This window comes from Nomascus leucogenys, chromosome 20 (assembly GCF_006542625.1).
Source record: "Nomascus leucogenys isolate Asia chromosome 20, Asia_NLE_v1, whole genome shotgun sequence".
Lineage (NCBI taxonomy): Eukaryota > Metazoa > Chordata > Mammalia > Primates > Hylobatidae > Nomascus > Nomascus leucogenys.
The window spans coordinates 30217542-30229548 of NC_044400.1; the positions used below are offsets into that span (position 1 = coordinate 30217542).

The 12007-nt window shown below is 41.5% G+C and overlaps 1 protein-coding gene across 1 annotated transcript in view; it reads left to right on the plus strand.

The window, feature by feature from the left end:
- Positions 1-12007, plus strand: part of CNTNAP5 (contactin associated protein like 5) — an 885765-nt gene that overhangs the window by 478375 nt on the left and 395383 nt on the right. The window contains exon 9 of the mRNA XM_030800870.1: positions 10514-10663. Within this exon, the coding sequence (XP_030656730.1) occupies positions 10514-10663 (150 nt within the window). The remainder of the gene's footprint in view (positions 1-10513; positions 10664-12007) is intronic.

Here is a 12007-nt window from a genome sequence, read left to right on the forward strand (position 1 = left end):
TAGTAGTGATTTTTAACAAACAGTCCTGTTAAAACAATTATATGCCGCATAATGTGTCAAACCCAGTAATGAGTTATACTCAGGGGGAGTACTAATTAGATAAAGGGCAAGGAAGCTCCCAGAGGTAGGGAGATGGCCTGGAGAGCTGCATCGTGCAGGATGGAACTGCTCACTCTGTGGAATGCTGGCAGCCAGGTGGTTATAGGCTATAGCCCTGCAGTTAACTGATCCCCAAATAGGCTATAGCCCTGCAGTTAAGCTGATCCCCAAATATTGCCCTTTCTCATAGAAGCCATTTGTAGCTAGCCACCACCTGCACATCAAGTAAACATGACGAGGCCGCAAATTTCATCCTCTGCTTCAATTAAGTTGTCATTAATGCCTCGGTATTTGAGCTAAGATAATGTTAATGAGAAAATCCCATTAGCAAGGGCAAAAAAGTGGATAGCCACAGGGCTGTGACTGTCACAACAAGCTATCTGGTTTGAGTTTCAGAAGATAGTAACATGATGTCACAACAAGCACAGAGTTCGAGTTTCAGAAGATAGTAACATGATGAAGCATTTCGTGTTATGGAAAACTGAGAAATGCAATTGCCTGAACTTTAAGATACCAAGCAAAGGTTGGAAATGTTTACCAAAGTAGTGATTTCTTGGGCATCTTCAGCTTTTTAAGTTTTGGATAATGACAATGGAACCATTGTATTTCTTAACTCACTGTTTTTTCTCTATCTCTCACTCAAAAGAGGAATTGCAGGAGATCGAATTTTTTTTATCATAGCAGATTAATCTTCTTGTCAAACCTGCTATCACTTCCCTTTTTCTTTTTTATTTTTTACTTTGACAATTTTCTCATATAACTTACGTTCCTCCCATTGGCTTTAGGAAACTTTTGGAGTATCTACTCTGCACTGGATACTGTGATTGAACCTGGGAGGGAGGCACTGCCTTCCAGGAGCTCATAGGCATGGTTGGAAGAGACAGTAAAGAGGCATTAATGAATAATAGAACACGTGCCTGGGACACTGGGGAAGCACAAGGAAGAGGCAACTGGATAGGTGAGAAAGGGAAGACTTTCTAGAGGTAGGGATATCACAGCTTGATTCTTAAGAATAAGTAGAATTTGGCCAAATAAGGAGGGAAGGAAAGGATGCTCTGATAAGAGAAGAGAAATTAAATGAGAACCAGAGGTGTAAGACTATGGAAGCTTAGATGCCTGGGGCCCAGAGGGCAAAAGATGAAGCAGAGTTTTGGTCAGGGACCCCAGAGTTTGTGCTGTATCTTGGAGAGAATAGGGAAATAACTCTCTTGATAGTTTAGCTTAATGGTTAGCATGTGGACGTTTGATCTCTGCATTCAAGTCTACTAAGGAAACCACACCTTCACCATCAACCACAAATGTATTGTGACTTCCTAACAGACCCTAGCGGATGGCAAAGCCAGATGTTTTCCCTTTATGCACCGATCAAGGCTTTTCAGGATCCAGGTTACCTTGAAATATGAGCCAGGCATTAATGACTAGGAAAGGTTTAACCCGTGATTTATGGCTAATGCTCACACGAGGGCCTGCTGCTGACACTTGGCAGTGGAGATTCAGTTGGTCTGATGCTCAATCCATCAGTGAGCCTTTGGAGAGGGCAGAATGCTGCCCTGCTGATACTGGGGCAGGGCAGGGGGGGGATCCCAAAACATGACTCAGACTCTGACCCCCAGGTACCTGTCATCCCACTGGGAAGAGGAGACTTACATGGACGGATTGTTAATTAATAGCGCAAGGCAGTAAATATTATAAACTAAATAAATCGATCAGACAGTGGATGCTATAGGAATTTAGAAAGAGAAATCACCATGCACTAGTCTAGTCAAGGAAATCCTGCTTCATACATTTCTTGATTTATTAACTTACTAATTTATTCAATCAATCAATCATTCATCATGTTTTATACGCCCTGCACTGTGCTAGCTGGCTGTGATAGAAAGTAATAAAACATATGTTCTCTGTCTGTACAGTTTAGGAAAGAATTTGCTGACACAAAAACTTGGCCTTGGAAGATTGGGGGATGGATTTTGATAGCAGGAAATGGTAAGGGTAGCGTATAGGTGGAGCAGAGGCTGGGTGTGGAAGCCCCAATTCACTAAGTATATTTACTTGGAGCATAATGAACAAGTGGTCCAGCTGGAGTAGGAAATTCTTGTAAGGATTTTGGAAAATAGCCTGAAAGGACAGAGGGAGACTTGGTTACAGAAAGAGTAGATTGTCCAACTAAGCAGTGTGATTTTCATTCTCTGGGCTCCATGACCCAGTGGAGGGGTATTTGCTGTGAGGTCGATGATAACCTTGCTCTTTAGGTAGTTGGATCTAGCAAGGTGTCCTCGATCAGAAAGAGACAGGGGGCTGGGAAAAGAGGGGGACCATTAAAGAAATTCCCAGCTTCAGGGATAAGGAGTAGAACAAAAGTAAGAGAGGGAATTTGAAGGCATATGTGAATTCAATCTACCACATGTAGGGAAAAGTTAATAGAATTTGATAGCTGATGGATAAACAGTGTGGCAGCAAAACATAACTCAGGCTCTAAATTGCAGTGTAATGGTACTAGTAATGGTAATATACTCTTCTACTATGTAACTGACATTTTCAGACTAACTTATTCAATTATTCATATATTGCCCACTTTATTCTCACAAAAGTTGACTGTGAGATAGTCAACAAATTTGACAGCTACCTTCAAATTGTTAAATAAAAGCATGTATGAGAGGACATAGAAAGACCATTGAATTGAGTTTTATGGGGAAGATAAAGTCTAGAAACTTTCAAGTCAAGCCAATCAATTTTGTTTCTATTTTACAGATGATGTGATAGGTTTAGAGATATTAAGAAATCTGTCTAAATTTCCAGAACTTGTTAAGTGGCACGCGCTAGAGCAAGGAACAACAGGTGAATAAAGCCATCAAGGAAATCTGTAACGAGTTATCTCCAGGGTTGGAAACAGTCCTTGGGGACTATGATCTTGCTTGGGCTATCTTTTTGCTCTTGTGTGTGGCTGTAATGGCCTAGGGTAGTCACGGCTGACACTTAAGGGCCCTGGACAGCCACTTGGTTACAAAGGTTCATTGACATCTTGCAACACTGATTATGATCTTGCTTTTCATTTTGTCTTCAAAACATAAAAAAAAGATGTTAAAATATGGTGACAATTGAAGTGCAAAGATCTGTTAGAAATTTTATGGAGGAATTGGTTGGGTTAGAAAGAGAGCCAGAGTACAAGAGTGTGTCAAGGCTCTGCAATCTCAAAATTATTTATTTAACTCAATGGCTCTGAGCCAAGAGAAAATTTCCATTCCCACCAAACTCACCTTTTAGCCCACCCGTCCCCCACACGGTGAAAAAATGTGCTGTTGGTGATGGGGATTTGTGGTGTTGGTGATGGGGTTGTGCTGTGGGTAATGGAAGGTTGTGGCATTGATGATGGAAGGTTGTGGTATTGGTGATGGAGTGTTGTGGCATTGGTGGTGGAGAGTTGTGTTGGTGGTGGAGGTTGTGGTATTGGTGATGGGAGATTGTGATATTGGTGATGAGGTGTTGTGGTGGTGATGAGGGTTGTGGTGTTGGTGATGGAGGGTTGTGGTGGTAATGGAGGATTGTGGTGTTGATGATGGAGGGTTGTAGTGTTGCTGATGGAGGGTTATGGTGGTGATGGGAGTTGTGGTGTTGGTGATGGAGGGCTGTGGTGTGGGTGATGGGAGCTTGTGGTGTTGGTAATGGAAGGTTGTGTTGTTGCTCATGGGAGGTTGTGGTGTTGGTAATGGAGAGTTGTGGTTTCGATGATCGTTTTTTGTGGTGTTGGTGATGGAGGGTTGTAGTGTTGGTGAAGAGGGGTTGTGGTGTTGATGATGGAGGGTTGTAGTGTTGCTGATGGAAGATTGTGGTGTTGGTGATGGAGGGTTGTGGTGTTGGTGATGGGGGCTTGTGGTGTTAGTGATGAAAGGTTGTGTTGTTGCTTGTGGGGGGTTGTGGTGTTGGTAATGGGGTATTGTAGTTTTGATGATGGTTCCTAGTGGTGTTGATGATGGAGGGTTGTAGTGTTGGTGATGGAGCGTTGTGGTATTGGTGAAGAGGGGTTTTGGTGTTGCTGATGGAGTGTGGTGATGTTGGTAATGGAAGGTTGTGCTGTGATGATGGAGAGTTGTGATGGTGATGGGGGATTGTTATTAACATCTAGTGAGCAGGAGTGCTGCTGCACATCTGACACAGGAGGTATATCACAAGACACCTACTCCTAACAAATAATAAGCCAATCCAGAATACCCAGGGCCAGTGTTGAGGAACCCCACTTTAACCCCAAACCCTACTCTTGTTAAACAAATTTAGGACCTTAGAATATCTCTTAACCTTTCTGAGTCTCAGTTTCATCAAGTGTGAGCTATAAATGGCTGTGGAGATCTCATTATCAAAAGCATTTTAAAAGACATATTAGATGCTCTGTAACTATTTTTTGTTTTATCTAGAAAGATATATCAAAGTAATAGCAATTGACTAGAATTCTAATTTCTGACATAAGTGGACATCCTGAGAAACAAAAGTTAATTTTCATTTAATTATTTTCAGAAGCTAGGTGATTCACAAAAGAACAGAACTAAAGTTTGAAGTTGGTATTGTTAAAAGTGAAGTCATTTGGTGGGAATGTAAAGTAGTCCAGCCACTTTGGAAAAATCCTGGAAGTTCTTCAAAGGGTTAAATATGGAATTACCCTACAAGTGAGCAATTCCAATTCTATATGCACACCTAAGAGTGTTGAAAACATGTTCATACAGAAATGTGTACACAAATGTTCATAGCAGCATTATTCTTAATGATGCCCCAAGTGGAAACAATTCACATATCCATCAACCATAAAAACATACTTAATTGACCAGGTGCAGTGGCTCATGCCTGTAATCCTATCACTTTGGGAGGCTGAGGCGGGTGGATCACTTGAGGTCAGGAGTTCAAGACCAGCCTGGCCAACATGATGAAACCCCGTCTCTACTAAAAATACAAAAAAAATTACCCGGGTGTGGTGGCAGGTGCCTGTAATCCCAGGTACTCAGGAGGCTGAGCCAGGAGAATCACTTGAACCCAGGAGGTGGAGGTTGCAGTGAGCCGAGATCATGACACTGTACTCCAGCCTGGGCCACAGAGTGAGACTCTGTCTCAGAAAAAAAGAAAAAAATATACTGATTCATGCTACATGGATGAATCTTAAAAACATTATGCTAAGGAAAAAACGCCAGTCAGAAAATAGAGCATAATGCATGATTTTATTTATATAAAGTGCCCAGAATAGGCAAATCCATAGAGGCACAAAGGTAGGTTAATGGTGGTTGACCAGGGCTGGAGGTGCAGGGATAAGGGGATTGGGGGACAGTATATAAAGGTTACAGAGTATATTTAGGGGATGATGACATGTCTTAAAAATTGATTGTAGTGATTGCATAACTCTGAATCTACTAAAAACCGTTGGGTTTCACACTTTAGATGACATATATGGTATGTGAATTTTATCTCAATAAATCTGTTACCAAAAAAATAATAAAAATAAAAGCAAAGTAGAATTCAGTAGCAGAACATAAAACTTTTCAGAGCTTTTTGGTCATCAAAGAGATGGCAGGAGCAGGGCAGGGCTGGCTGGAGTTGCCAGCATGATGAGCAAAAGAAGCTCAGCCCCAGTACCCACACTTCCCTTTGAACGCTGGCTCTGCCTCTGAGCAGCCATGGGTCCCTGGGCAGCCTCTCCACTTTTCTCTGTTACATCTATTACGTGAGGGCAACCAACCTGACCTCCAGGACTATTGTAAGAATTAGGAATTATATTATTTAAAGTGCCTGGCACATTGTAGTCATTTGTTACTGGTAGTGTGATGTATTATTAGCTGTTTTTACAATTGGGGTATTTCAAAGGTTCATTTGCAAGTTCAGTTGGAAGGATGAAAACTGTCATTCTTTTTTTCTCTATGGAGAAAATCTTCCAAGTTTTTATTTGATTCCTAGGAAAGCACAGGGCAGCCTATTTAACTCTCTCTCTATAAGGAACCCTTTATACTGATGCCCTAAGCTGAATTCCAGCACCTGAGAGAAGCCATGAGAACAAAAGTGAAAAGGACAAAAAAGTTTTCTGTCTTTTATTTCAGCTTAAATAGTTTGCCAGGTTTTTTTAAGATTATAAAAAATGTACATTAAGAAACATTGAAAATTCCAGTATAACATAAAAGAAAAGAATCTGTGATTCTGTCATTCTACGTTATTGCAGTGTTTTTCTTGGTGTTGGTTTTTAACAAGATGGGAATCAATGCAGCACGTACTATTTATTTAGAACTTTTCTCTTATCAAGATATCAGTAGCATTCTTGGACATTATGATGTTTAATGACTACATTATATACCATATTAGGAGTAAACCATATTTGCTTTAGCTAGCCTGCTACTATTGGAAATATGGGTAGCAGTGAATTTTTGCTATTGTAAATAATGGTGTCATGAAATACCTTCACCATAAATCTTGGCTACAGCTCGGTTACTATTTTAGAAATAATTCTTCAGAATAAAATTCACAGGAAATGAGGTATGACATTCGTGGGATTTTTGATACTTACTGGTGTATTGCCTTCCAGAAAGCATGTACAAGTTTAGGCTGCTACAAACAACATATAAAATTGACTATTTCCCTCTATTCTCATTGAGATTGAGCATTATCAATTTTTATCCTTTATTAGTCTGGGAGATGGCAAATAATACCCAACATGTCTTTAAAGTTCAGAAATTGTATGTTTGTCCTCATCTGTTTCTAGAACCCAAATCCCATCTTTCAGGCCTCGGTCTCTATATCATGGGGGTGCTTAGAGCCCCGTATTGGCCCTCAATATCCTGCTCTTCTCTCCTAAGAGAATTTTTTTTCCCCCATCAAGACATTCTTGGCCTAAAAGGTGTTGCTTTCCTGTTCTCCTCATTGGACATGTCTGTTCTTTCAAAGCTATTTATCTCAAGGAGGTTTGGGAAAAAAGCAATCTGATAAGGTGATTTCTCCCTAATTTCTGAATAATCAATAGCATTTCCACGTTCTTTAAGAGAGTACTTTTAATAACAAAACCTCAGAGAGTCTCTAGGGATGTTATTTTGGATCTATTAACAGAATGAAGTGAAAATGAAGACCAGGTGAAAGTGGAGTTCTTTAGCTGGCGATGTACCACTTCACTTGCCTTGGAACCCATGCCCAAGCAGCTCTCCTGGGCGAGTCCCAATTTCCCAGCTTCTTTCCTTTCTCTTCTGACACCTCCAATGACGTGGCTCCTGACCCTGGCTGCACAACAGAATCCCAAGGGACCTTTGAACCTTCCAAGTCCTGGGATAATCCCCAGAAATCTGACTTAATTAACCTGCAGCGAGCCCCAGGTTCTGTATTTTCAAAAGCTCCCCAGGCAATACCTGCATTGAGAACTATATTGTTCTAATAATTTTCCTCCACAGAGCTAAACTTTTCACCCAGGCTCCCGATGCAGGGATTGGGGACCATGTAGGAAAAGACCAAATCAAAGAAAAGGCAGACCAAAAAATAAAAAGAAAAAGAGAAAACAACCAACCAAGCAAACCCTCATTATGTGAAAAGTTGAAAGAGAGACATGGATGGAGATGTGGGGAGAGGACAGGACCCACAATCAGAACAGATGATGCTACAGACTCCCACTGAGCAGACCTCTCCTCTCAGGCCAGTGCCATCTGTAACGTGAATATATGAGAGATACCTAATTCGAGGAGATACTCACCGTGGCCTCTGTAAATACATTCTTCTCTGCTGTACCCCCGATGCCTAGCAGGGTGCTTGGCCTTTAAGGAATATTTAGAACTTTTATTCTGAACTAGTTACTAACTCCCTTCCAGTCTAGAGTTGACCTGCAAATGCAGTCCCATACGTTATGCAGATATATTCAAATGAGCATGCAAATGAAAGATTTTAAAAAGGACTTACAATTGACTGTGCTCCCCAGATACCCCTGAAAGAAGTCAAATGTTCACCAAGAAACACCTGACAGATTCTCTGTCTCATTAGCAGAATCCCTGTGGCCAGGACCCAAACCCTGGTCTTGTCTGAGGACAACTGCCTTTGGGAGGAAGTGGGGCCACCAGGCTGAGAAGCCTCTGGGTTCTCTTCTTCACCCCAAGCAGATGTTCAGGGTTGTAGTGATCTGGCTTGAGAGATCTGGCCAAAAACACATCAGGTGTCCTACATCTGGGATGCTCTGAGCAGATGGGTCACAGCTGTCCAGGTGCAAATACAGCTGGGCTCCAAGCCTGGTGTTTGTTTCTCCCAGGGCAGCCTCTCCAGCCATCTGGGAGCTCAGGGGCACCGGCTCTTCACTTGCCACTCTGAGGGTCTGGCACACCTCTGTGGTGATCCTCAGTGTTTTCTTCCCAGCTGGCTGCTTTGGGGCTGCTCCGGTAGGCTCTACCAAGTCAGGTCTGTTTTACCTGCAGAAATAGCTCTGAATCCATCACTTACTTTGCATTTTCACTGCTGCTACTTTAGGTGAGATCCTCTTATTCTGCCTCCTGGGGACTCTGCAAGCAGTAGGACCTGTGAGTTCTGCCTCCAGCCTTGACCCCTTCCAGCTGCTATCATTGCTCTTGTGCTGGCTGATTCTTTGAATAAACACCTCTCACACTGATATTACCATCCTAGAGAGCCCTCATGGAGTCCCATGTTCTAAAACTGTGATTTTCATCTCTGGCTGCACATTAGAACCACTCAAGGAGCTTTTTAAAAAATGCAGATGCCTAGGGCCCATGCTCAGAGATGCTGATGGAATTGGTTTGGGAAAAGTGCTCTTCAGAATAATTTATCAAAGGATATTGTTTAAAGTCCTCCTGAGCCTGGCATGTGACATCTCTGGGTGATTGGATCCTCTTTCCAGCTGCCTTCATATTGTCATGTCCTGCTTCTCATTCCAGACCTTTGTTTCTTTATACAGGCTCTCTGTCTCCTGGAACCCTTGCTCCAAGAATTACAAACTCTTGCTCATTTTCCACAGCTCCCCTTAACTGTCACCCACTTCTGTGAAACATTCTTGGGATCCTCACATGGAGTTACTTAGGCTTTCTTTCTTCTCTGCTCACATATTGCTGTTCCACCCAGAACTGCAAGAGGTGGTGTTCTTTGCTTACTTCTCTGCCTACCCCACTAGCCTGAACTCAAAAGACGTTATTTTAATCCCCCTTGCATATGTCTCTGCCTTTTAACAGTGGACTACCCTAGGGTAGAGATCATGTGATGTTAATATCCATACCCTCTAACGCCAAAGACCATTTTGTATTTGCAGCTCTGTTCATTTTTTAAGCTAATATGACTGCCCACATATGATTGAAATGAACTATTCTGCATACACTGCTGGACTAACTGGTGTAATTCTCACAATGGCCTGTTAAGTACAATCATCGTCCTCTTTGCAAGTGAGGAAACTGACACAATGAGAGGAAAGACAACTCAACATGTAACAGGGCACAATAAATGACTATTTACAATTTAGAATTGTGTGGCTGTGTGCTCTTGCCACAGAAAGTCTTTGTGACCAATCAGTTAATATGACTTCATTTTCTTTAACAAGCACTTTACACCAACAGGACAGAGTCTTAATAGATTATAAACTCTTTAAAGGAAATAGTTGAAACCTCCTGACTAGTTCCCAATACAGTTTTCTCAGTAAGGTAGGTCAGCAGCACAGGGTACACCAAAGACAGCTGGAACAATGGAATAGGAGATAAAAGAACCTTACAAAAGCACCCACCTTTCTCCCAGTGCCTTTGGAGGCTGTCGTGCCTCATTTCATTTGATCCTTTTAACAATAATAAGGAGTAGGAATTATAACATTTACGGATGATAAAATCAGAGCTTAATGAAAGTGAGTAACTTAGACAATGTCACCTAATTAGTATGAAAAAGGCTGCAATTGGATTATATGTTACCTCTCTCCAACAGGAGGCTGCCTCTGCCTGACATATCATTGGAATCCAGCTTTCCTCATCTACTTTAGAAATAGCTTACTTTTTCCTAAAATTATTTGTAGGAAAGTATGAGAAAACTAAAATTGCCCATAACTCTACCATTCAGTTAAAATTGCTGGTAATATTTTGAGTTTGTCTATTTTTCTGTTTTTTCTTTCCTCTGCATTTATACAACAATAGATCAGAATATGTGACATAACTTTGGTTGTGGTATGTACAACATTTTGTATTTTTCCCTTTTGTTTTTAAACAAAACATATCAGAAGTAGTTCAGCCATCTTTTTAAAAAAAGAGATTAGAATGAAGTGGTAAAAAGAGGAAGAACAATGCTTTTTATGAACCTTCCAAGGGCTTGTATCCAGCCGAGCGAGGAGTAGGTTTGCTCTGAGAATGGCATGGACAGCAGCAGGCTGGGAAATGAGCCCCCTCTCTCCAAGCCTTCTGGACCCATCATCTCTATGCTTACTCTCTTGTTTTTCTTGCAGGCAGCAACTTGAATGATGGCTTGTGGCACTCGGTTAGCATCAACGCCAGGAGGAACCGCATCACACTTACTCTGGATAATGAAGCAGCACCCCCAGCTCCAGACAGCACTTGGGTGCAGATTTATTCTGGAAATAGCTACTATTTTGGAGGTAAATTCTCCAGTCTTTAAGAGGGAAAATTAAGAAGGGAGGGAAAATGAAGTGGGCAATTATTTCACTATGATGGTTCTGGCTTAGTCAATTAGACAATTCTCCCAACACACAAACACACACACACACGCACACACACCCTCAATCTCAAAATAGTGAGAAGCAAAATCTCTCACAGCTGTGTGCAAATATAAATTATCTAGGTCAGTGCTGAGGAAGAAAAGAACTTTAGCTACAAGAGCTGTGTTATATAACACATGCAAAGGAGATTTTTGTAGCCATGCCAAGCCCTGTGATCACATGGGAAAGGAGAAACTCAGCTGAAAACTTGGAGAAAGTGTATCAAGAGTCAGCAGTACCTGCAAGAGGCAAAATTCAGGTGGAAGGGCACAATCAGCATGCTCAGCACCTAGGCCCCTCGTCTGCCACTTTCCTCTCTTAGTCTCCTGTGCCCTCCTTCCCCACATCCCTAGAGGCCATGCCCACAGAAAGCCAGGAATGAGGAGGAACTAGGAGGCCCATGAACTTGTAACTCGACGTGTAGAAGCCAGTTCAGATTGTTCACAGTCTGCCTTCTCTGATGTTAAGTGAATCCTGGGAACCTTTCCAATGACAAAAACACAAGGGCAAGCTGATGGTGAAGAAAAACATATAATTAGGCATCTATGATTTTTTATAAATGCATATCTACATATATGTATTTAGTCTTTCAAAAGTATTTTTCATTAAAAATTAATATCTAATTTCGTAGTCTGTTGTTTGTATTATAGAAACAGTCTCTGAAAAGGATTTAACCTCAGTAGCTGTCTGACCTTGAGAAAGATGCTTATAGTCCCTAAACTTCCTAATCTGAAACATGGGGAAATAAGCTCACCTCCAGAATTTCTGGAAAAGTTAACTACGACCAAGGTGTAAGCATATAGCATGGAGTATGCCACATGGCAGGGGATGGGGGAACTCGCTCCAGCTCCTATAGATATAAGTCAGGGTCTGGTCTACAGTTTTCTTATTTTTTTTCCTGTTAGTAAATTGAAGAGAAGTATTGTATAAAATTATGCATAGTCTCTTAAATAGAATTTACAGATCACTTCTCTCATACCAATGGAATGTGGTTAAAACTTTAAAATGCAAAAGGGATTTTGCACAGGTGCAGTGTACATACCGAGGTCTCCTAGGAGGGAAGCAATATCTTTGTGGCTTGATTTTAGGGTGAGGAAGGGCCTGTGACATTTACCTCAAATTTCCTCCACCTGTGCATGGATAATAAATTCCTTTAGGGAGGGAATACACGTCCAGTCTCTGCAAAAGTTTTTATGACTTAACCTCATTTAATTAATGCAGAAA